This window comes from Eschrichtius robustus, chromosome 2 (genome assembly GCF_028021215.1).
Source record: "Eschrichtius robustus isolate mEscRob2 chromosome 2, mEscRob2.pri, whole genome shotgun sequence".
Classification (NCBI taxonomy): domain Eukaryota; kingdom Metazoa; phylum Chordata; class Mammalia; order Artiodactyla; family Eschrichtiidae; genus Eschrichtius; species Eschrichtius robustus.
In genome coordinates this window covers 136,322,382-136,348,848 of record NC_090825.1, presented here as the reverse complement: position 1 = coordinate 136,348,848, position 26,467 = coordinate 136,322,382, and the positions used below count along the sequence as shown (strand labels likewise).

Sequence of the window (26,467 nt, the reverse complement as noted above, 5' to 3'; positions counted from 1 at the left end):
GCCCGGAAGGGGCCGCAGGGGCTGCTGGGAGAGGGAGGAGGTCAGGAAGTAAACATTGATGGTCGGCTTCCTTCATGTCCGGCTGTCTTGGGGTCACCAGCGGCGGGACCGGGTAGGGAAATATTGTGAGAACTTGAAGAGGGAGGTGGGTGAGGGTGAAGAACCCCGAGAAGTGGACCAAAGGCTCCTAACTGTTACAAATATCCTCACGAGATTGATGAACGCCAGGTTGAGGAGGGAACGGGGACCTAGAAGGAAGCCGCCGTCCTAGGCCTCAGTCGTAGTACCTGTGCCCAGTCAGACCAGGACTGTGTCTTCAGTGGTTTTTAAAGTAAGAATTATAAGATGTCACTGGGGCTGAACTGTCTAGTACAGTAGCTGTTAACTGTTGTGGTTCTTAAGCACTTGAAATGTTGGCTAGTCTGAATACGTGTAAAATCCATATCAGATTTTAAAGACTTAGTCTTTCTAAGTCTAAACAGATTTTTTCCTATGTTGAAATGATAATATGTTGGGTATATTGGGTTAAATATTGCAAAAATAATTTTACCTGTTTCTTTTTACTTTTCTAGTATGGTTGTGGAATATTTAAAATGACATATAGGGCTGGCGTTATATTTCTCTTGGACAGCGCTGCATTAGAGGGTTTTAAGCTTGTGTAGTGGACATAATATGATCAAATTTGTGTTTTGAAAAAATAACACTGCAGTGTGGAAAACTGATTGGAGGGAATTGGAAGAGACTGGTAGGGAAAAGTATTAACACTAAGGTTATTGATAGTAGAAGTAGATGAATTAGAGTGATATTCAGAAGGTGAAAATAACATTACTTAGTGATGAAATAGGTGTGGGAATTAGCTGGAACACTTATGAAAAGGGATGGATGGTGGTGTCTTTCATCAAGAGAGGGAACAGTGGAAAAGGATTAGATTTCATAGAGAAGATTATGAATTTTTTTTTTAGTTGAAGATTATGAATTTGAATTAAGATTTGTTGAGTTCAGGTTTCTCAGAGACATCTAAGTGGAGGTACTTTGAAGTAAGCAATTGGAATGTATTTATTGGAAGCTCAGACAAAAGGTCTGGAGTAGAGAAATAAATTGGAGAGCCAACAGTTGTATATCGTGGCTGTCGAAACCTTGGAAATAGATGAGCTTATCCTCTGGTGGAGTTTAGAGTGATGAAGGAGGCCCCAGGATTGAGCCTTGTGGAATCCAAAATAAAATAACTGGGCAGAAATGGATGAACTTACAAAGGATTCAGGAGAAGCAGCGAGAGGGGTACAAGAAAAACCAGGAGAGTATAGTGTCACATAAGCGAAAGGATAAGAATATAGTAAAAGGGGAAGGAACAGAACTGAAAAATGTCCAGAGGACTAGGCACATTGATAACTTAGTGGTATCTTTGGAGTGGGGGGAGGGGCGTGGGAGGTAAATCAGAGTAATTGAGAAGGGAAGCAGAAGATGAGGAAATAGAGACAATGAATATAGGTAAATCTTAAAGCATCCAGTCTTTAAGAGGAACAGAGATAGGACCCTACGTACTCATTAAGGGTTAGTGTGGTAGAAAAGTCTGAGACACATAAGTAGAGAGGAATTAAGGAATATATATGAGAGAAAGAGTCTCGTGAAATTTTAAATACATGTGTATGTCTCTCTCCACTTATAACTTAGAGTTGAGAGAAAAAGTGCAACAGTATATAAAGACTTTTGTGGAGGGGAAAGAGACCTTTCCCTTACAGATACTATGAAGAATAAGACATGAGTTGAAAAATAATTGATATTACAATTACAAAGGTAGCCTATACAGAATCTAAGAATAGAGATATTGTAGTGGGAGGGGAGAGACAGAATATGCTTGTTATCTCTATAATAAAAAACAATTAAAAATAAAATAATTTATATTAGAGTGAAACAATTTCCAACAAAGAAACTAAAAATAGTGATATAACTAAAGGGGGAGGAGAGATGAAGGAAGATAGGGACCTATGTTAGTGATTAATCTTGTATCAGAGCAAGAAGTTAACTAATAATGTCTAGAATATGAAACATTCTGTATAACGCACAGTATGTGTCATTAGAGTGTACTTTTGATAGTTTCACTGGTGAATTCACCAAGGGCAAGTTTATACTAATAGATATTTCTTCCTTTTCATAGAGAAGGCCAGATAACCATGTCAGCTGCAGCCATGGATGCAGGTAATGCGGCCACCCTTTCGGGGTCCAAAGAAATGAGTTTGGAGGAACCAAAGAAGATGACCAGAGAGGACTGGAGAAAGAAGAAGGAGCTAGAAGAACAGCGAAAATTGGGTAATGCCCCTGCAGAAGTTGATGAAGAAGGAAAGTAAGTACTTTAATTTTTTTTTGCAAGATCTGTTCAGAATTCAAATTCATGTCTACTTAGTTTACCAATTTCTCATCCTTTGCCTTGACAGGAAGCCATCTTTATCATTTACATCATTTTTCTTTTTATTTATTTTATCAAACTCATATGTATAAGGTTTAGTAATCAATAATGAAGGACTTGTAATGAATAGCTATAGTCCTTTTCAGTTTTCCCACTCTCTGTCCTACTCTACACAAGTGACTATAGTTGACCCTTGAACAACACAGGTTTGAACTGTGTGGGTCCACTTATACTCAGATTTTTTTCAATAACTACGTGCAGTACTACACAATCTGCCATTGGTTGAATCCTCGGATTCCAAACCATGGATACAGAGGCCCGACTGTGCAGCTTGAGCATCTGCAGGTTTTGGTATCTGAGGCAGGTCCTGAACCAGTCCCTCTCAGATACCAAGGGACGACTGTACTTGTCAGTCTATTTTGAGTTTTTCTGGTTGATACCGCCACATCTCTAAATAACATACCTATACCATTATTATAATCAACTCTAGACATTATTAGTTAACCCTTTGCTCTGATACAAGATTAATCTCACTAACATAGGTCCCTATCTTCCTTCATCTCTCCTCCCCGTTTAGTTATATCACTATTTTTAGTTTCTTTGTTGGAAATTTTTTCACTCTAATATAAATTGTTTTCTTTATTTTTAATTGTTTTTTATTTTAGAGATAACAAGCATATTCTGCCTCTCTCCTCCCAGTACAGTATCTCTATTCTTAGATTCTGTATAGGCTACCTTTGTAATTGTAATATCAATTATTTTTCAACTTCATTCTGTTAAAAAAAATTTTATTTTATTACAGAGACATCAATCCTCATATTCCTCAGTATATTTCTTCAGTGCCATGGTATATTGATCCCTCAAAAAGGCCTACTTTAAAGCACCAGAGACCACAGCCAGAGAAACAAAAGCAGTTCAGCTCATCTGGAGACTGGTACAAGAGGGGTGTAAAAGAGGTATATATGCAATCTGTATATATGCATGTGAAAACGGAGATTTTATTTTAAGAACTTAATATAAGAACCTCTAAAGCAATACTATATAAAGTAGAAACAGATTATATGACCTTTTATGTGGTATTAAAATTCACAATACATACTACTTTAACGTCTATATTTTATAAATTTGATATTGCTGAAGTCTTTAAACCTTCTCATTTATAAAAGTGGAGATTCTAACTGGTTTTCCTCTTAATGAATAAATCATTTCACTAGACAATATAGTAATGAGAGCCAAAGTTATTTTTAACTTATTCAGATAAATAAAAATTTCCTTGTTTTTCTTTACATCCATTTATAGAATTCCATAACTACTAAGTACCGCAAAGGAGCATGTGAAAACTGTGGAGCCATGACACACAAAAAGAAAGACTGCTTTGAGGTGAGTTTACCTTTGAGAATTTTGGAAACTGTTGTCAGAGAGTCTCTTTCTTTATTCCTGTCAGAGAGCTTCATTCTATTTTTTTAATTACCTATATTTAGGTACAATTTAAATAAAAATTAATTTGAATGAAATTAGTTTAGCATCATCAAAACTTTTGCTGGAAGACTAAATGATAATTGAATAAACCATAAAGTCCCATGGTATGTTCACATCCACTCTGTAAAGATTATATGAAATTTTCCTCTGGGCTATAGATACTTAGGAAAAGATTTAATCTTATTCTGTTTTCCAGAGACCTAGGCGAGTTGGAGCAAAATTTACAGGTACTAATATAGCTCCAGATGAACACCTCCAGCCTCAGCTGATGTTTGACTATGATGGGAAGAGGGATCGGTGGAATGGCTACAATCCAGAAGAACACATGAAAATTGTAGAAGAGTATGCGAAAGTTGATCTGGTGAGCACAGTTCACTGCTTTCCTGCTATCCTTAAAGAATGTACATTTTGCTGTATCTCTAATTTAGCAACTCTATTTTTTGAGTCTTCAAGCAGTATAAAAATGATGGCATTTTTATTATTGTAGTAGTCGTAAGCCTAATTCAATAGTGAAATAAACAGTGTGCTAGCCCTATTTGGCAGCAATTTCTTTTTATTTCATTCTTGTATTGTCCTTTACTCCATGACTTAGGTTGCGAAAAATACTGGCAGCATTAGAACAGATTAGTGTCCAAAGCTTTTTCCTTTCTTTTATAAACTCTTGGCCCCCAGACTATATCTTGCCTGTGGGCCTTTTTTTTTTTTATATAAATTTATTTATTTATTTTTAGCTGTGTTGGGTCTTCGTTTCTGTGTGAGGGCTTTCTCTAGTTGCGGCGAGCGGGGGCCACTCTTCATTGCGGTGTGCGGGCCTCTCACTATCGCAGCCTCTCTTGTTGCGGAGCACAGGCTCCAGACGCGCAGGCTCAGTTGTTGTGGCTCACAGGCCCAGTTGCTCTGTGGCATGCTGGATCTTTCCAGACCAGGGCTCGAACCCGTGTCCCCTGCATTGGCAGGCAGATTCTCAACCACTGCGCCACCAGGGAAGCCCCTGGGCCTGCTTTATAGTTGTCTCACATAGCATTTCAGGGTGGGGGAAGGGGAAGAGGGTAAGTCGTTTCAGAAAATTGAATTTTATTTTAACTTAACCTAAATTTTTTCTGTTATGATTTCACCTACTCACTCCCATTTTTTAAAAACCATAGTCACATTGCTGTTTTTGGTTTTTTTTTTTAAGTAGAGTTAACATTTAAAATCATGGGATTTCACATAAAAATCTGAATTTTATCTTTTCTTGAACAGTGAAATACGTGGTAATCCTGGGCCAGCCTGGAAGGGTCAGTCATCTGGAGTCAGATGGCACCTCGTCAGCAGGGATTGTTCTCTGCAGTTTACCCCTGGTGGTGTCTAACTCAGTTTACATTAATGCCTGGTTCAAACAGGAGTTTGTAACTCCTGTTTAAATATGGCTGATTGAATCCAACTCATTTTCATTTTTTGTTTTTTGGGGTTTTTTTTTTTGTTTTTGGGGTTTTTTTAACTTAATTTTTTTATATAGCAGGTTCTTATTAGTTATCTATTTTATACATATTAGTGTATATATGTCAATCCCAATCTTCCAATTCATCTTGTTTTTTTTGTTTTTTAATTTAGTTTTTTTTTTATTGAATGAAAGAGTCATTAAATTCTACAGTGCCTTACAATTTTCAAAAGTTTCACAGACATGATTTCGTATAATCCTATAATAACCTCCCCTTTTTTTAAATTTCCTACCCTTCTATTACCCCTCCCCCCTTTCCTCTTCCCATTGGTAACCACTAGTTGTTTCTCTATGAGTGTGCTTCTTTCTTGTTTTATTCAGTAGTTTGTTGTATTTTTTTAGATTCCACATATAAGTGATATACGGTATTTGTCTTTCTCTTTCTGACCTATTTCACTTAACCTAATGCCCTCCAAGTCCATCCATGTTGCTGCAAATGACAAAATTTCATTCTTTTTTCTATGGCTAAATATTCCATTGTATATATATATATTCCACACATCTTCTTTATCCATTCATGTTTTTTTTTAATTAATTTTTATTGGAGTATAGTTGCTTTACAATGCTGTATTAGTTTCTGAGGTACAGCAGAGTGAATCAGTTATACATATACATGTATCCACTCTTTTTTAGATTTCCTTCCCATTTAAGTCACCACAGAGCACTGAGTAGAGTTGGGGGGTTTTTTGTTCGTTTAGTTTTTGGCCACACCGCATGGCTTTTGGGATCATAGTTCCCAGACCAGGGATCAAACCCAGCCCCTCGGCAGTGAGAGCGCGAAATCCTAACCACTGGACCACCAGGGAATTCCTTGTAACTCCTGCTCTTTAGGAGCCAGAGGTCTAGAGCTACAAAACATGACCTTGTCCAGTGACCTTTTCTGAAAACAATAAACTTACGCATTTTACGCATATAAAAATTAAATGTTCACTTGACTAAGTAAATTTCAAATGTTTCTTTTTTCTTAGGCAAAACGAACGCTGAAAGCCCAAAAACTCCAAGAAGAATTAGCCTCAGGAAAATTAGTGGAACAGGCTGTAAGTAATAAAAATGATCATTAAAAAAAAAATTCAAACTCTTAGTAAACAAAAAATGAAGATTGAAACAAAAAATTCATTTTATATCTCTCCAGTTAGAAAAGATTTTAGGGAGAGAGAAGTGCTATCGAGGGGAAAGAGTAAAACTGACTTGGAGGGTTCATGCGACTATAAATTGATGTAATCATTTAGGAGAGGATATTGCCATAAAACATTTATGTACCTTTTCTGGAATTAAATTAGTAAATCCATCCATCCTAAATTTTTTCTAGTATTCAGAAAAGTCATTATGCACAAAGATGTTCATTGCAGCACTTTTTACAACAGTAAGAAATTGAAATAGTGTAATAGGGAATTAGTGAAGTGAGCTATCCTTGCTCTGCATGATAGAATGTAAAATGACTTTTATCAAAACTTTGTAACAACACTGGCTAACACTTATATTTTAACGACACATGTAAAATATTACAATATTACCACACAGGGAAGACGACCAGAACACCAGTTCTCATTTAATATAGAATTAGTGAATTTTTCTTTTTATTTATTTATTTTAGTATTTCCCACATTCTCCATAATGAACATGTAATAATTTTATAGCTAGGCAAAAAATTTTCAAAAAAGATGTATTGCAGACAGGTTTTTTCCTTTTTTTTTTTCCAGTCAGTCAACTTAACAGAGTATATATATTATACTTATTAGAGTTGTGAAAATTTCTTTTAACAAATTAATGGCATAAGTAAATAATAAACATTTTCGAGTTGTCGAGTTTAAACTTCTAAAAGGGACCCTTAGCAAGTATAATTACAAAGAAAACACAACTAAGTAAGTTAATCACCAAGTGAGCAGTCACAGAGGCTACCTGTCAGGCAGGTTCAAAGCACAAGTTAACAGACAGATAATGTTAAAACCCAGCTCTGCCCCTGGCTAGCTAGGTGGTCCTAGAAAAATTAATTTGCCTCTCTGAGCCTCATTTGATCATCTCTAAAGCAGAGATAACAACACCTACCCTGGCCAGGAGGTTTAGCATACGTATCACAGAGTAAACACTTGGTAATTGGTAGCTATTGTTGTTAATCATTACCAACTCTGGAAAAAAGAAGAGGGCCTTTTTCTGTTTTTCTAACATATTCTTTGTTGTTGTTTCTTGTAAACATAATTTATTTTCCCAGTAAGCATACTTACTGGGAAAGTAAGTATGAATTTTGCCCATTTGGATATGAAGATTAACTGCATATAGTAGAGCTATGTCTACTATAGAGATTTAGCTGTCTGTGTAGCAATATAAATGTCCTTTGTTGAACTAGCAACTTGTAAGAACTCCAAAAAACATATTTTTTTAAAAAATTCCCTATTTTGAAGGCACCACATATTCAGAAAAAATACATAGAAAATTATAAAGAAGAAAAATATCCCCTATGTTAACTATTAACATTTTCAAGTAGGCCTTTCAGTGTCCCAGTCCACCCCAGATGTGTGTGATTATCATACAACGTGTTTTTTAAATGGATTCATCTTTACATACTCATTTATCACCTACTCCTTCAATTTTACAATATACAGTGCAGTGAGGACTTGTTCTCCATATCATTAAATGTAGACCTATAACATTTATTTTTATATAAATTCACATGGTTCAGTAATCAAAATAATTTAAGTAGATGTGCCTCCATCCACCCTATCTCTAAACCTCACCCCCCATAACCATTTTTATTTTTCTTACAGATCCTTTCAGAGTTTCTTGTGTAAATACAAACAAATACAAATATGTAATCTTATTCCCATCTCTCCCTCTTTTTTTTTTTTTTTCCAAAAAAAAAAAAGGTAGCAAAGTATACGTGTTTTTCTGCACCTTGGACAGAATGACTTTAATGGTTGTTCAGTGTTTATTGAGTGCAATAATTTATATAACCAATCATCTCTTGTTGATTTGTTTTTTCCCAATTATTTGTACAATACACAACACTAGATTCTTATGTCTTTATATAATAGACATTTTTTCTTTATGATAAATTCCTAAAAGTGTAATTGTTGATGCACTGAATATGTATATGTAAAATTTGATGACTTATCACTTAGCTAGCATTCAGAAAGCCTGTACAAATTTTTGCTTCCACCAGTATACCATATAAATATTTTTTTATACACACGTTTCCACATCCTCCCACTAATGGTATAAGGTATTCTTTTGAACTTGTGAAGCCTTTTTAAGACATGATGAAGTACTGAGCACTTTGCTGTCGGCATTTTGTGGAGTTAGAGAATATCCTGACCAACTGCTAATGAAGACAGTGTCTTTGAGGCAAGGATTTCGCATGCTTCTTAAATCACAGCGTGTTGTCACCTGAGTAGACTTCTTCATTGCCTAAATTTTACAAAGGCTGTTTTGGCTCTAAAGATACTTATTACATGATCCTGGTAACTTTTCTTTTTGGCCTTAATAGAAAAACAGTGAAGTTTAATGAAAATGTTATGTCTGAAGATGAACACATATGAAATGAATATTTATTAGGTATACTGATCAACTTAATCTTTCTATTATGTTTGTGTGATTATAGTCCTATCATCAATGAAAATTTTGGATTTGTAGACAGCCTAATAAAATTATTCACAATGACATACTTGTATTAAAAACTTATGTGCTCGCTACAAGTGAGAAATATGAGAATTTGTTCAGTTAAATTTGTTATATTATTTTAACTATGTTTTTAAAGTGTTAAATAATCAGTTGATTCAGTGGAATACAATTACAAATTCATTTCCTTCTTTCGTGACACAGAATTCTCCAAAACACCAGTGGGGAGAAGAGGAACCAAATTCTCAGACGGTAGTAAATATATGCCCTATCTGGATATACATTAAATTTTTAAATTTCTGATGGCTAATATTAATAGTAATATATAATTCATAATAATAATAGGTTTAAAGAACAGTGAGTAAGGGTTTGGTTAAAGGGAAAACAAGAACTAGATGCTGCTCTTTTCTTAAAAATTTTTTTTCCTCTCTCTTCCTCTTTCAGGAAAAAGATCATAACAGTGAAGATGAGGATGAAGATAAATATGCAGATGATATTGACATGCCTGGACAGAATTTTGACTCTAAGAGACGAATTACTGTCCGGAATCTCAGGATTCGAGAAGATATTGCAAAAGTAAGCCATGCCAACTCAACATACATATTCAAAAAATATTTGTCTTCCCAGCCTAAATTTTGTCTACTAATATGGTATCTCGGTAGTATATGGGCAATTTAGTGAGTCATTCCAAGATTAGGTGTCATTCCAGTTTTCTTTATCTTCACCTGTACCCCAGACATGCACACACACATTTAATTGACTCCTCCTGCTAGTCTGCTGAAATCTTCTTTGATGAAAGTAAACATTAACACAGTCTTAAAATATTTTTTTCCTTCTAGTATTTGCGGAATTTAGATCCAAATTCTGCTTACTATGATCCCAAAACTAGAGCGATGAGAGAGAATCCCTATGCCAATGCAGGAAAGAATCCAGATGAGTAAGTACCAAGTTCAATGTAAAGATTTCAAGGGAGGGGAGGGGAGCTTTTATTCATAAACCACAATCTGAATTAAAATGAGCATCACCTATGGTCAGGTCAGAAAAGAATTTCCTTAAAGAAATCAGTCTCTGAAACAGTTTTTTTTTTTTTTAATTTGTGTTTACAGAGTGAGCTACGCGGGGGATAACTTTGTTAGATACACAGGTGATACCATTTCAATGGCTCAGACACAATGTAAGTGTTTTCTCTATGTCAAGGTATTTTATATCAGCTCATAAGAAATTTGGGGGCATTTTTTAAAGCTTGTTTCCAAGAAGCATGAAAACAATGTAGGTGACAGCTCATTACGATGTTTTTAATTACCCTAGTGTTCGCTTGGGAAGCCTATGACAAAGGGTCTGAAGTGCATCTGCAAGCTGATCCTACAAAACTAGAGCTGTTGTATAAGTCCTTCAAAGTCAAGAAAGAAGACTTCAAAGAACAGCAGAAAGAAAGCATCCTGGAAAAGGTAATTTTGACCAGACTGCTAAAGGAAAACATTCCTTAAATAGAAATTACCAGTTAATAAACATTTGATTTACATTTGGAATACAATATACAGTTCATTGTAATCCATCAGGATTAGTCCTGTCCTTCCACTGATGCAATCAATTGGTATACAGTATCAGTGTAGCTATATCAGTGAGCTTTTGCAGCAAAACAAATCACCTCAACATGTAATAGTTTAAATAAACATTTCTTATTTCTCACCATTTTGTATGTCAGCTGGGTTTCCTGGTCTGAGTCTGCCTATCTGAAGCTGGATGATCTAGAATGGCCTCACTTTGGTTTCTAGCAGTTAGCAGTCCTCATCTGTCCTGAGAAGGCCTCACCTGGAACATCTCATCTCTGCCCCACATGGGTTCTTATCCTCTGATAGGTTAGCCCAGCTTCTTTACATGGCATTCTCAGGATACCAGAAACTAGCAACAAAGTGTGCCCCAGTGCACAAGTGTTTTTCAGGTCTTTGCTTACATCATATTTGCCAGTGTTCCATACGCCAGAACAAGTAGCGTGGCCAGGCCCAGATTCAAGGGAAGGAGCAGCAAAGTCATGTGGCAAATGGGCATGCACACAGGATAAGGGGAGTTTTATGAGCATTTTGTAATCTACCACACTCAACACATGAATAGCAATTGAGACATCTTTTATTTGCCTTTGAAAATTTGGTGACATTTTTTTCACTGTGTTTTGTATAACAAAGCCCATGAAGAATAGTCCTCTAATCTTTCTGATTGGAAATAAACCCTTCAGTAGAGATTTGAATGCAAATCTTTGTAAAATGTATTTAATAATGTTCAATGTCCTTTTAGTACGGTGGCCAAGAACACTTGGATGCCCCTCCAGCTGAACTGCTTTTAGCTCAGACCGAAGACTATGTGGAGTACTCAAGACATGGGACAGTCATCAAAGGACAGGAGCGGGCTGTTGCCTCCTCCAAGTATGAGGAGGATGTGAAGATCCACAATCATACGGTATGTGTTGAACCAGAATTATTTTTATGTCCTTGTTAGCATTTTGCTCTGGATTGTATTTTTCATTAGTAAGTCATTGTTGTGTTTCATTCTGTTTTTTGCATTTTAACTTTGTCTTATTGTTTAATACAATTTTTAAAGGTTATACAGCATTTACAGTTATTACAAAATATTGGCTATGTTCTCCGTGTTGTACAGTACATCCCTGTAGCCTGTCTTACACCCAATAATTTCTACCTTCCACTCCCCGACCCCTATATACTGCCTCTCCCCTCCTCCCCACTGGTAACCACTAGTTTGTTCTCTATATCTGTGAGTCTGCTTCTTTTTTTGTTATATTCACTAGTTGTATTTTTTAGATTCCACATGTCAGTGATATCATACAGTATTTGTCTTTCTGTGTCTGACTTATTGCACTTAGCATAATGCCCTTCGAGTCCGTCCATGTTGCTGCAGATGGTAAAATTTTGTTCTTTTTTATGGCTGAGTAGTTTGCCATTGTATACATGGTGCCACATCTTTATTCATTCATCTGTTGATGGACATTTAGTTTGCTTCCATATCTTGGCAATTGTAAATAATGCTACTGTGAACACTGTGGTGCATGTATCTTTTCTAATTAGTGTTTTTGTTTTTATTAGATATATACCCAGGAGTGGAAATGCTGGGTCATATGGTAGTTCTATTTTTAGTTTTTTGAGAAACCTCCATACTGTTTGCCACAGTGGCTGCACCAATTGCTGTTTTATGGAATTTTCCCAAAATGTGAAAGAATACTATTATTTTCACTCATATACCCACCATCTAGATTCAAATTTTTTTTTACAGATCGCCATATACACTTTGTCTAGAAGAGTGTGTGTGTCTAACTGTATATTTTTTTGACTGAAACATTTGGAAATTACAGATATGACATTTCACCCATAACACTGTATCATGTATCCTAAAATTAAGGATGTTTTCCTATATAACTACATTACTATTATCACACTTCAGAAAATTGACATTAATGCCTTAATATCACCTAATCTCTAGTCCTTAATCACATTTTCCAAAATATACCCCAAAATGCCTTTAAATAGCTGTTCGGGTTTTTTTGGTTGGAGTGGGGATAGTTGTTTTGTGCGTGAGTGTGAGACACAGAATCCAGTCACAGCTTACATTTATTTTGATTGTTATTTGGTTGTTATCTCTCTTTTTTCTAGCATGTATCTCCCCTTTTTCATGACAGTGACTGTAACAGATCATGCCAGTTATCTTGTAAACTGTCTCACATCCTGTATTTGACTGGTTCCTAGTGATATCATATAACTTATTCCTGTATCCCCTGTATTTCCTATAAACAGGAATTCAGATCTAAAGGCTTGATTAGATATAAGTTAAATATTTTGACAGGAGCACTTCATAGGTGATACAGTATATGTCATATTGCATCGCATGATAAAGCATATAATTTGCTGTACTTTAAGTACCCAAACTACACTTGTCTCTCTAAATAAGAGCCAAAAACCTAGCCACCTAATAGGAGCTAGGCCAGTAATCATAGATGAGAGAAATGAGCCAGGCAAATTTTATAAACTAGAGAACACAAGCCCTGTCTAATAGGGGCATCCACTGGTCAGCAACAGCCAATTATTGACAAGTGGGAATGTGGGTCCAGAATTTCCCAGTCCTCAATTTTTCAAGAGAAGTCAGATAGCCTAAATTTTTTAATTCTGGGGGGGCACAGAATGTAAGACAGTTGTAACCACACCTTCTCCCTGTTAGCTAGCCCTAGTATCCCCATAATTTTCCTCCTTTTATCACCAGTATATGAGAATAACCAACAAGAACCTACTGTATAGCACAGGGGACTATACTCAATATTTTGTAATAACCTATAAGAGGAAAGAATCTGAAAAAGAATATATATATATATATATATATATATATAAATATAACTGAATCACTGTGCTGTACACCCAAAACTAACATGACATGGTAAATCAACTATACTTCAATTTTTAAAAACAATCAAATTAATTAATGATAGAATTAACAAAAAAAAAGAAAGAAAAACAGTATATGAGAGACCCTAGTTTCAGGTTCTTTTTTTTTTTTTTTTTAATATACATTTATTTATTTATTTATTTTTGTCTGCGTTGAGTCTGTTGCTGTGCGTGGGCTTTTCTCTAGTTGCGGCGAGCAAGGGCTACTCTTCAATGCGGTGCATGGGTTTCTCATTGCGGTGGCTTCTCGTTGCAGAGCACAGGCTCTAGGCACGCGGGCTTCAGTAGTTGTGGCACATGGGCTCAGTAGCTGTGGCTTGCGGGCTCTAGAGTGCAGGCTCAGTAGTTGTGGCATACGGGCTTAGTTGCTCTGCGGCATGTGGAATCTTCCCAGACCAGGGCTCGAACCTGTGTCCCCTGCATTGGCAGGCAGATTCTTAACCACTGCGCCACCAGGGAAGTCCTTCAGGTTCATTTTTAAATAACCTCTCTGTCTCTCTGCAGCATATCTGGGGCTCTTACTGGAAAGAAGGCCGATGGGGATACAAATGCTGTCACTCTTTTTTCAAGTTTTCCTATTGTACTGGAGAAGCTGGGAAGGAGACTGCTGTAAGTAATTGTCCTCTAGTGCTTAAAGGTGAACAACAGCCAAAGCTCTTAAGTCAAAATTTGTATGAAACATATATTTTTATGTTTCAAATTCTAACTTTTTCTTAGATGACTGGTAACTATGACTCTCAAGTTAGATTACATATATTTTTCCACAGAATTCAGAGGAGTGTATTATAAATGATACAATTGGAGAAGAATCTGTGAAAAAACCTCAGACCCTCATGGAGGTAAGTCCATGATCAGTTGTCCTGAATTTTTAAGTCTTGGAGGGAGGACTTTAAAACTTGTGCTAGAACTTTGTTTTTGCATTAACAACACTATATTTGCATCCTCCCAATCAGATGCATCAGGAAAAACTAAAAGAGGAGAAAAAGAAGAAAAAGAAGAAGAGGAAGCATCGAAAGAGCAGTTCAGAGAGTGATGACGAAGAAAAGAAACATGAAAAATTGAAAAAGGTACTTTGTGAAGGCTAAATAAATAGTAAAAGTGACCGCAGCATTCTTTATTTGTAGGGACCTTAGGAAATTATCTAGTCCTATTTACAAGGTCATTTTAAAAATGAGCAAATGAGCCCCTAGTCTGGGTGATTTGCTCAGGTCACCTACCAGTTGTAGAATACGAATAGAGATTTTGTGTGTCTCGGTATAGCCTGCTTCTTGAACTGTTTGTTGAATATCACTAACGCACAGAAGAAAAATGCTTGGTATAGTTGTTATTTTAGAGTTACGACATGTTCCCCAGAGAGACTTGCCATCTGGCTCTATAATTTGTAAGTTTCAGCAAGTCTTGGGAAAAGTCGGAATTGCAGTCTCCACCAAAAAGCATCAGTTGCCGGCTTCTGTCAGTAAAATAAACCTCATTCAATTTTCATTGTTAAATAAAATTTCTTTGAAATTTCATTGAAAATGTCATAGAATGTTTTGTGGCCCAATAGTGATTAGTTGTAGCTTGACAGCAAAAGGGCTGACTCCCAAGCTCTTCCAGGCAATCTAGGTTTTTGATGTAGTTGATCATACTCAGTGGGGTCTTCTGGTACTCTACCACTTTTGAACAAAAGAGATCTGATGTAGAGCCATGGTACTCATGTCTTTCTTCTCACTACAGGCACTGAATGCAGAGGAGGCCCGTCTTCTTCATGTCAAGGAGATCATGCAGATTGATGAGAGGAAGCGGCCTTACAGTAGCATATATGAAACTCGGGAACCCACTGAAGAGGAAATGGAGGCCTACAGAATGAAACGTCAGAGGCCAGATGACCCCATGGCCTCCTTCCTCGGACAGTAGTAACTGGTCACAGATGGTCACCGAAGATAGACTCTGCTGATACATTCTTTTAGATTCTTGCTGATGATTAGCAATAGAAAAATCTGTATCTACTCTCCTTGCTGCCTGACTTTAAAGCATCCAGAAGACTTATAGTAAATTCATTCCTTTCCACACTGAAGAAACAGAGAAGAAAAAAAGCGGTACATTAAGTGCAGATTAAGATTCTATTTCCAATTTTATATTAGTGATGTGGAAAAAGGTCTTGGCTCTCCACCTATCACAGATATCTTAACATTTATTTATTAAGTTTCAAACTTTATTTCTCAATTTTTATGGCCCTTTATGTAGTGTTAGCACTCATTTTGAAGGCAGTTAGTTACTCTTTCTCAAAACAAGGGCTTCATTTTTTTTAAATTAGTAGTAACTATAACTGTAGTTATTTGATAATCATTTCTTCTTGCCTTCTCAGATTTTTCTGATCTAAAGCTAATATCCTGTCTTGAGCTCTGGGTTACTGAAAGGACTGTAGAACGTGTGAAAACTTTATCCCTGATGTCAGTCTGTGTAGTAATAATTCTGTTTTCCACTTGGTTATAAAATTTTGATTTTCAGAACATTTCCTTGTACCTTATACTCAGAACTAAATGCGTTAGCCTTTGCATGGAAAAAAAACTATTTTCTCACCCTTGAGTCAGTGTTAGTACTAGGTCTTTTACCATTCCGGACATGAGTGTTTAGACACAGAAATCCTTTTCTTTAGCATAGAGGATATGGTCTGTGATACTAATTCTGTTTTAATTGTGATTGCCTTTATATAACAGTCATGAATATTAGATTTTTAAAAGATTGTAGAATATCTCTTGTACCTAATCTTCATAGCCAGCAGGTGTCTCTGTAAAATTTGCAAAAAAGCAAAACCTGAAGTTGAAGGTTTCTTCAAAGAATTACAAGTATAGCTTGTAGGGCTATTAGTAACTGAGATCACCACGATTTTTAGCCTTCTTCTAAGAACACTGTGAAGATAGTACTGACAGTGAGAGTGGGATCCGTGAAAACAGCCTGTTTAAAACCCCTGACACAAGGATATTGACTTTTAATAGCTCACTGGCTTTTCTAAACTACCAAAACCCACTAGAATATTGCATTAAGTTAGCATCTCAGAAATAGTGCTGGTGGGAGAGTAACTGAATCAAATTGTCAAGTTCTGTGGATATACATGGTATCTAGATTCAGACCAGTATGAAATTAAAACAGCAATGCAAATACATCGAATTCTTACCTACTTTAAGAATGTCAAAAATTGACGTTTTCATATTCCTACCTTAACATAGGATGGTTCAACATAGTCTGATATTAGTGTCTATTTTGTATTTTATTTATCTTTTGTTAATAAAGATATATAACTGAGAATACTTAACTGTGAGTGGTTTGTAGCATTATTTCAAATATTTGGGGACTTCCCTGGTGGTCCAGTGGGTAAGACTCCACGCTCCCAATGCAGGGGGCCCAGGTTCGATCTCTGGTCAGGGAACCAGATCCCGCATGCATGCCGCAACTAAGAGTCCACATGCCACAACTAAAGATCCCGCGTGCCGCAACCAAGACCTGGCACAGCCTAAATAAATAAATAATATTAAAAAAAAAACAAAAAACAAATACCTGGCAGAAAAGTGATCTATAGGACTGGCAGGAAGCCTGGCTTAGCTTCTGTCCATTTGAATTAGAAAATTTCAGGAGGGACTTCCCTGGTGGTCTAGTGGGTAAGACTCCATGCTCCCAATGCAGGGGGTCTGGGTTCGATCCCTGGTTGGGAAACTAGATTCCACATGCCGCAACTAAAAAAAAAGATCCTGCATGCCGCAACTAAAGATCCCGTGTGCCGCAACTAAAGATCCCGTGTGCCACAACTAAGACCCAGCACAGCCTAAATAAATAAAATATTTTTTTTAAACAATTTCAGGACTCTTTAAAAAATGTGTCACCTAACATTTCTGGGCTTCTGTTCCCTCTTCTGTGAAACCTAATTTACTCTGATTTTAGGAAGAATTCTATAATATATGAAATCATGTCATTTCTGTTTCCTTTTGGATAAAAGATAACATCTAGGACATTACTCAAGATATGAACTTTGATTTTATTATCTCAATTATAACTGCCTTTTGAGTGCTGGAACTATGTAATGTAATTTTCACGTTATCTCCTCAAAAGAATTTCATGGGGTGAGTAATGGATGATATCCATATTTCACAGTAAGCATAAGGACTTAATGAGTCCAGATGGTTTGCTCAAGTCCTAACAGTAAAAAGTGTTGGGGCCAGAACATAAACCCAAGTCTCTGACTCTAAAGCCTACTCCTTTCTCTAGCATTTAAGGCCCAGGTTTCTGGGCCAAGCTGGTCTTTTGCAATTTCTCTCATTGACAGAAACTTTAAGCAGGCTCTCAATCTTTTTATCAGGTTCACCCTCAATACCTGAAAATAAAGTATCTGTCCCACATTCTTTGACACTTCCCCCTCCCCTAGCCTTGTGGGATGCTTCTCCCAAGACTAACTATACAAAAATGAGTAAAATGTGATTTCATTAAATACCCTCAAAATAGGAAAGTGGGCTATATTTAAGTTTGTTTCTTTCAACTTTTTCTCATTTCTACTTTAGGGTTTTTCTCTGAAATCTCTCTAATATGGGTTTATTTCTCTAGGAGTCTGTTGTTAAAAAGAATTTTAAATAAAATTTAAAATCGTTTCTCTAAGATGAGTGATGATTCTCAGCAAATTCATCCACATGCTCCAATTAATGGGAAGTGGGGGGAGGGCAACGTGCATGGGCGAGAGGACACAAGCTCAGCCTCCACCGTTAGTATCGTAATGGAATGTACAGCTTGTCCCATTTGCCTGAATGTTTAATTTGTAAGTAGAATGCGCTCCCTTCTCTTTTTCCTCATTGATTCCACATAGAAAATGGTTAATTATTGAAGCTTTACAATCGCCAAGCTCAAAGCCTGACACAATATAAAATTTTATCTGCAGTGCTTTAAAAAGTAGAACTATCTGGGCTTTACAGGGCCTTCCATTCCCGAGATTCTACGATTCATCCTTTCTGGCAGACACAATAAGCAAAAAATCCCCAGCTCCAAGTCCCCCATCTGAAAAGAAAACCAGCGCGCGTGCTCCTTACTCAGGGCGGCGGGGCCCTCAGCCGCTTGCCAGTGCGCCTGCGTGCCGGGATCCGCCTCGCCCGGTCTGCGGGCGGGAAGCCCCCCGGAGAACCCGGATGGAACCCGGCGCGGCTGGAGCGGCTGGAGCGGGGGGACGCCGCGGGCGCTGCTGTCTCACCGCGCCCCACAGGATCCTGCTCGGGGGTCGGACACGAGGAACCGCCGCCTAGACTGGTTCCAGCGCCCGGAGGCTGGGCCCCAGCCTGAGCGGAGAGCGAAGTGTAGCCTGAACGGGCGCCTAAAAGAAGCCCGAGCATCCCTTGGGCCTGCTCCTCTGGCTCGGAGACGTCGGGTGGAGACCGAGCAGAGTCTTCTTCCCGCGCCGCCGGCGTCCTTAGCTCGCCCGGGCCGCCTCCTAAACTCTCCGTCCTTATAATACACCAACAGGTCCTACCAGTTACGAGCTGGTGTTGTTTACATGCATTCTCATAATTAAACTTCCCAACAGCCCTATAAGGTAGGTACCATTGTCCTCCCCGGTTGAGGGACTGAAGCTTGGACAGGTCCCAGCCTAAGTGACAAAGCCAGGATCCCAGGCGTTTGCCTCTGGCGCATTTGCTCAGCTATTGCATTCCCGTCCCTTTTCTCCTGGCTTTTGCTCTTAACGATGTAAAATGTAATGATTCAATCCTCTGCCTCCCTGGACACCCGCACCTACCATGGACGGGCATAGGCGGTGGCCAGGTACAAGTTGGATTGTGTTTGGTTTGGGGTTTTAGGTTTACAACTGCACTTTAGTGTTGTCACTGCCGAAATAGATGTTTTAGCCTTCCTCAGGTGTTTGTTATGTTAATGTTCACTTGTAACTGACTGTTTTTCCTCTAAATTGTGATGCTTTTTCGTATCTACCCTTCATAAATTTGCAAAACATTTTACTCTGTTACATCTGGTCTTTCATTCTGCATCTTTAGATAGCTTTCAACAAACTCTCAAAAGAATCATTCTAAAAACTAATTATGTCTATCTTAGTAAGTAAACCTTTTTGTTTATTTTACTGTTTATTATGGAAATTTTCCAGCATACGTAGAGTGAGAATGGTGTAATGATGTGTACCCATCATCCAGCTTTAGCAGTTACCAACTCAAGGCCAATCCTATTCTGTTCCCACTCTATTCTGTGTGTGTGTTTGTGTATGTGTGCTGAAGTACTGTATTTCAAAGGAAATCCCAGACATCATTTCACTTGTAAATAACTGTCTGTATCTCTAACAAATGAAGACTTTTTTTTAACACAACCATACCATTATCACAGTTTCAGTTAACAATAATTCCTTAATAAGATGATGCTTTTTTAATGTTTACATATTTTAGAATATTGTGATTGCTAAATACCACAAAGGAGCAAATGAAAATTGTGAGTTTCTAAAACACAAGAAAGCCTCTTGGGCGGTAAGTTCATCTTTAAGGATCTTGAAAATTCTTGCTACCTATTCTCCCTTTTTGAGGGGGATGGAGAAGAATACTATAAATGAATTTTTCTAAAAATTCTTTTCCAAACAGGTTAATCTTCAATCAGAAGATACTTGAGTAGCATGAGAAGCATAGTCAGAGAGGGGAACAATGGACTCTAAACTCATCCTATAATGATTTCTAGTGAGAAATCATTTGAAGTAAAGCTTTTTCCTTCACTCCCTCTGTTCCCCAAAATATACATAACAGAATACAGAAAGATAAGCATTTTTTATGCTTATGTCATCATTTTGTTATCAGTTAGGAGAGGTTCTAAACACAGTTGGCCCATAGTCTCATCACTTGATAAAGGAACGCTTAAGATCAACTCTAAACTGTCTTTACTGACTGGCAGACATCTTCCAATTTTAAACTGACTGATAACAACCATATGGCAGATCAACTTCCTAGTTACATAGACGTGCACTTTACAACTAGTCATTCTTGGCAGAGCCTCTAGAAAGCTAGTGCCTTAATATTCTTGGCTTACTTACTGTGATTTTTTTTAATGGCCAAAGTGGGCATTTGGACTTAAATGTACTCCTGTTACATTATTTCAGCCACATTCTGTGGCACAGAACTCTGGAAATTTAGGGGATCACTTATTTACGTGGGAGATAGAAATGTTTTCTAAGGTATATTTGAGTCTACCTGTGGATTACACCTTTACTCATTGCTCAGGAGGGAGAAAGAAAAAAAGGCATGTCTTCCTTTTTAGGTCCCTCAACTGTCTTTTTTTTTTTTTTTTAATTAAAATTTTTTTAATGTTTCATTTATGACTTTTTTTTTAGTTTTTATTGGAGTATAGTTGCTTTACAATGTTGTGTTTCTGCTGTACAACAAAGTGAATCAGTTATACATATATCCACTCTTTTTTTAGATTTCCTTCCCGTTTAGGTCACCACAGAGCACTGAGTAGAGTTCCCTATGTTATACAGTAGGTTCTCATTAGTTATCTGTTTTATGTATAGTACTGTATATATGTCAATCCCAATCTCCCAATTCACCCCACCCTCCCTACCCCACTTGGTAACCATAAGTTTGTTTTCCACACCTGTGACTCTATTTCTGCTTTGCAAATAAGTTCATCTGTACCGTTTTTCTAGATTCCACATATAAGCAATATTATACGATATTTGTCTTTCTCTTTCTGACTTCACTCTGTATGACAGTCTCTACGTCCATCCATGTCTCTGCAAATGGCACTATTTTGTTCCTTTTGATGGCTGAGTAATATTCCATTGTATATATGTACCACATCTTCTTTACCCATTCCTCTGTCGATGGGCATTTAGGTTGCTTCCACATCCTGACTATTGTAAATAGTGCTGCAATGAACATTGGGGTGCATGCATCCTTTCGAATTATGGTTTTCTCCGGATATATGCCTAGGAGTGGGATTGCTGGGTCATATGGTAGCTCTCTTTTTAGTTTTTTAAGGAACCTCCATACTGTTCTCCATAGTGGCTGTACCAATTTACATTCCCACCAACAGTGTAGAGGGTTCCCTTTTCTCCACACCCTCTCTAGCAGATTTGTAGATTTTTTGATGACAGCCATTCTGACCAGTGTGAGGTGAGGTGTAGTTTTGATTTGCATTTCTCTAATAATTAGTGATGTTGAGCATCTTTTCGTGTATTTTTTGGCCATCCATATGTCTTCTTTGGAGAAATGTTAGGTCCTTCAACTTTCATAAGAAGTTGTCATCAACTCAGAAAACGTAACTGCCTGTTAAAGCATTTAGTGTTTACTTAGCAACCTAGAATATCTGTAAGCTAGGAATTGGCCCGAGGATATGTTTCATTTCTCTAAATCTGTCTATGTACTAGGATGTGTATCAGAATCACCTGGACAACTTTATTTTAGATTCTTTTGTCCTACTTTTGGATATGATGATTTATTAATTCTGAGGTGGTATAGGGACATGTATACTTTCAAAGGGGCTCCCAATGATTGTGATAGGCATCTCTTGTTAGAGATTACTGTTCTAGGTACTATTCATAAGAATTATCTAAAATGATTATTTAGAACACAGATTTGGGGCCCCTACTCCAGAGCTAGGGAATCAGAATATCTCAGGGTGGGGTCCAAGAATCTGCATTTTAGCAAGAGACTTATATGATTCCTCCATTTACTAAACTAGAGAACCACTGCCTTCTACATCCTGTTGTACTGTAATGAAGGCTTTTCTTCTATGAGAGAGCTTTTTCTGAAGTTTCAGTAACAAGAATAGTTGTGTTTCTCCTGAGCAACTTGTTTTGCTTTTTTATATGGACAGTGTGAATCATGGACTGATAGTGTGTATCCTGCTTCTGTGTCAAGGGTGGCTTGGTCAGACCTGTTTGAAATTCTCTGCTTAAGTTGTAGTCAAAGCCACTCAAGGATCAAATAGTTTTATAGACCTGTTTAATCCTTAACTATTAGAAAGAACTGGCCACCATGTCAAAATCTGCCCTTCCTTACAGTATTTAGTGAATTACTCCCTTCTCTATTCACTAGTTCATAACTGGGGGTGTGCATACATCCTTGGCGTAAGATGCAAGGAAGGGGTGGTAGTGAGATGCCTTTTCTGGGGATACAAAATGTACCAGATTTGTTTGGAACATACATCATTGAAAACAAATTAAGCCATAACTGCAATTCATCAATAGAGAATTTATGGGTATTCACAATTTGCATAAGCCCTAATCTCTGGTATGTAACTTGCTGGCAAGGTATTTATTCCAGGGCTTTGGCTGTGAGTTTGCTATGTTTAAGTTGGACTGTCATGCTGTCATGGCTTACTTTGAATTGACATGTTGCAGGATATTTCTTGACATGTACACAGATGACAGGATGGCATGTGATGTGGCTTTGTTTTAATTCAGTTAGCCACTGGTTTTTAATGTCTGGGTTATATTTTACTTCCAAAGCAAAAAATCTGCGACACCTCTGGAATACTACGTGAGAATTTTGGGGTGCCATGTCGAAGAAACGCAAATGGGACGATGACTATATTCGTTACTGGTTCACCTGTTCAACGGAGGTTGATGGAACTCAGCGCCCACAGTGTGTATTGTGTAACTCTGTATTTTCAAACGCTGACCTCCGACCATCAAAACTGTCTGACCATTTTAACAGACAGCATGGTGGTATAGGTGGGCACGATCTCAATAGCCTGAAACATGTGCCAACACCATCTGATCAGAGTGAAACCCTGAAAGCGTTTGGAGTTGCATCTCAGGAGGATACCTTACTACAGGCATCATATCAGTTTGCATATTTATGTGCCAAGGAGAAGAATCCTCATACAATAGCTGAAAAATTAGTGAAACCTTGTGCACTGGAAATAGCACAAATAGTTTTGGGACCAGATGCACAAAAGAAGCTTCAGCAGGTATCCTTATCAGATGATGTGATCCATTCTAGAATTGATGAAATGAGCCAGGATATCTTACAGCAAGTTCTAGAAGATATCAAAGCCAGTCCTCTTAAAGTGGGTATTCAGCTTGCTGAGACAACAGACATGGATGACTGCAGTCAGCTAATGGCATTTGTGCGATACATAAAGGAAAGAGAGATCGTAGAAGAATTCCTGTTCTGTGAACCATTGCAGTTAACAGTGAAAGGAAAAGATGTGTTCAATCTGTTCAGAGACTTCTTTTTGAAGCATAAGATAGCACTCGATGTATGTGGCTCTGTTTGTACTGACGGTGCCTCTTCTATCCTAGGAGAAAATTCAGAATTTGTTTCCTGTATGAAAAAAGAGGTACCTCATATCGTGATCACACATTGTTTGTTGAACCCTCATGAACTTGTCACAAAGACATTGCCTACAAAGCTGAGGGATGCTCTTTTTACTGTGGTGAGGGTAATAAATTTTATCAAAGGGCGAGCTCCAAATCATCGCCTGTTTCAGGCTTTTTTTGAAGAAATTGGAATGGAGTATAGTGTTCTCCTTTTCCGTACTGAAATGAGGTGGCTTTCCCGAGGCCAAATACTTACTCATATTTTTGAAATGTATGAAGAAATAAATCAGTTTCTTCACCACCAAAGCAGCAATTTAGTTGATGGCTTTGAAAACAAAGAGTTTAAAATTCACCTAGCATACCTTGCAGATTTATTCAAACACCTAAATGAACTTAGTGCATCTATGCAAAGGACTGGAATGAACACAGTGTCAGCTAGAGAGAAGTTGTCTGCTTTTGTTAGGAAGTTTCCATTTTGGCTAAAGCGAATTGAGAAAAGAAATTTTACCAACTTTCCTTTTCTTGAAGAAATCGTTGTTTCAGATAATGAAGCATTATGCATTGCAGCTGAAATAACAGTGCACCTGCAACAGATGAGCAACTTCTTCCACGGATATTTCTCTGTTGGAGATCTTGATGAGGCAAGTAAATGGATACTGGATCCATTTCTTTTTAATTTGGACTTTGTCGATGATGGCTATTTAATGAAAAATGATCTTGCTGAATTACGAGCTAGTGGCCAAATCCTAATGGAATTTGAGACAATGAAGCTTGAGGATTTCTGGTGTGCTCAATTCACAGTGTTTCCAAGCCTAGCAAAGACAGCTCTAAAAATCCTCATACCGTTTGCAACTACATATCTTTGTGAGTTGGGATTTTCATCACTTTTGCATTTTAAAACAAAGTCCAGAGGCTACTTGAATATGAGTGATGACATCCGTGTGGCTATTTCAAAAAAAGTTCCTCGTTTCTCAGACATCATTGAACAAAAACTACAGCTACAGAAGTCACTGTAAGCTGATAGACTTTTTTAATGTATCATTTTTAATATATTCTTAATTCCATTGTAAAATTAAGTTATAATTCTGTCTCTTTTATATTTATGATATACCAAATCCTTTAAAAGTTTAGCATTTTTAACTTTTAATTTTCACGTGAGACGTGAAAATATGTTTTGAGAATAAAACCACAAGCAGCGGAAAAGATTAAGTGCTGCTGATACATAGGATTCTTCTAAGTATCTGTTTAACCTTTTGATGTGATACATAAAAAAAGACACTCGAGCACTAGAATATCCAAGCTAAATGGTACAATAGGCTACGAATAGAGCCAAGAGAAAAAGACCTCCCAGAACATGCGTCTCATGTTGAAAGTCAAAGGATGAAATGACAGACTGAGTCCTCCCACGTCCTTGAGAGTTGTTTTGGGGAGGTTAATGAAATCAGAAGAGGATTATAAAATGTTATATGAGAGAAGGGATGATCCTAGTTAATGTAAGATTTATTTTTAAATGTATTCTTTGGAGTTAGTCTCACAATGTCCATTCCTCTTAGTTCCTATGCTCTAAATTCCATGACTTTAATAAACATCCTAATATCCTGTTAGTCACTCTTTGTCTTCTTTTAAACTACATCCAGACTGCAAGTCATCAGGGCTGCTAAAGAGATCCCAGAGCCCTATTTGAGAGATTCTAATTTAACTGGTCTGGACAAGATCAAGGATCTTCATTCTTAACCAGCTTTCCATATGGTTCCAATGGATTCTTTGATCCTCTCACCTCATCTTATTTTTCCTACACTTATTTTTCCTTTACCCCAGTTTCCTCACTTATTTTACACCTTATGCTGTATGCATTTTTCTAAGATAGTTCAAAACTTTTGAATGGATCAGAATATAAATAATAAATTGACATGAAGTCACTGTAGTAATTCAGGGCCACCAAAAAGTTCCCCATGGGAATCTAGGTTAATATACTTTCCTGGATGATAATTTGGCTAGATTTATTTTTAAATGTAAATAAACTAACATTTTTTATTTCAAAATTTAATGTTTTATCCAAGTACAATATGCTCAAGGCTGGAGATGAAATGAGTCCTATAATGAAAAGCCACAGTCCCCTTCCTACCCAGTTACCTTAACCATTTCTGCTTTAACATTTTATGGTCCCACCCATATATCTAAGTAATATGTTATACCAAATACATAGGCCAGTTTTGATTTATCAGATTTAGAAGTTATGTGTTGACTCCTCTAGATAACAGGTAAGGACTGAATTTATAAAACATCCATCTCCTCTCCTACTACTGCCAATTTTTTTGTTATGATAGTACTAATTTTCATTCTTCTGTTGATTCTTCATAGCCCTTTGATTGAGGATTTTTCCCTCTAGGAATTTATCACATGGAAAGAATCAGGGGTATCCACAAAGTTTATAAGGTGGGTAATCATAGCACTTTTGAAATTTTTTTTTTTAACTTGAAGGGGAATGAAGTCCAACTATCAAATTTAGATGCCACCTGAGTACACAAATTGAAGTTTATATTTCCTGCACAAAACTAAACTTTATCACTGTCCATCAAAATGCTTTATCAATAAATATAAATACATGCCTTCTTTCCTATAAAAATATAGTTAGAAAATGTAAGTCCTAATTTTTCCCAGTATAATCTGACATCAAGAGCAGTGGAGGAAATTTCCAAAGCTAATACAGGAATAAGTCTGGAAGAGTATGTATAAAGTTTAATATGTGTGCATATCTAAAGATAGGAAAGAAGTAGGAATGG

The 26,467-nt window shown here is 37.1% G+C and overlaps 2 protein-coding genes across 3 annotated transcripts; both read left to right on the top strand.

The window, feature by feature from the left end:
- Positions 1-8: 8 nt before the first annotated feature.
- Positions 9-16,675, top strand: SLU7 (SLU7 homolog, splicing factor). 2 transcript variants are annotated; one of them, XM_068536314.1, is made up of 16 exons: positions 9-112; positions 2,156-2,341; positions 3,207-3,360; positions 3,704-3,784; positions 4,080-4,244; positions 6,332-6,400; positions 9,180-9,227; positions 9,420-9,551; positions 9,815-9,912; positions 10,082-10,149; positions 10,284-10,423; positions 11,268-11,429; positions 13,922-14,026; positions 14,185-14,256; positions 14,371-14,484; positions 15,134-16,675. In XM_068536314.1, the coding sequence occupies exons 1-16, from the start codon at positions 75-77 to the stop codon at positions 15,311-15,313; spliced, it is 1,812 nt and encodes a 603-aa protein (XP_068392415.1). In that variant the 5' UTR covers positions 9-74; the 3' UTR covers positions 15,314-16,675. The 2 variants fall into 2 exon arrangements, with proteins under 2 accessions (XP_068392415.1, XP_068392416.1); XM_068536315.1 differs by having other exon boundaries at positions 28-331.
- Positions 16,676-18,528: 1,853 nt separating this feature from the next.
- Positions 18,529-25,269, top strand: FAM200C (family with sequence similarity 200 member C). Its single transcript, XM_068534577.1, has 2 exons — positions 18,529-18,965; positions 22,869-25,269. The coding sequence occupies exon 2, from the start codon at positions 22,919-22,921 to the stop codon at positions 24,698-24,700; it is 1,782 nt and encodes a 593-aa protein (XP_068390678.1). The 5' UTR covers positions 18,529-18,965; positions 22,869-22,918; the 3' UTR covers positions 24,701-25,269.
- Positions 25,270-26,467: the final 1,198 nt, after the last annotated feature.

Coding starts and splice junctions, on each gene's coding strand:
- SLU7 (XM_068536314.1), top strand. CDS start 75: ATGTCCGGCTGTCTTGGGGTCACCAGCGGCGGGACCGG. Junction 3,785..4,079: donor AAAAGAAAGACTGCTTTGAG/GTGAGTTTACCT, acceptor TCTGTTTTCCAG/AGACCTAGGCGAGTTGGAGC. Junction 14,485..15,133: donor AACATGAAAAATTGAAAAAG/GTACTTTGTGAA, acceptor TTCTCACTACAG/GCACTGAATGCAGAGGAGGC.
- FAM200C (XM_068534577.1), top strand. CDS start 22,919: ATGTCGAAGAAACGCAAATGGGACGATGACTATATTCGTTACTGGTTC.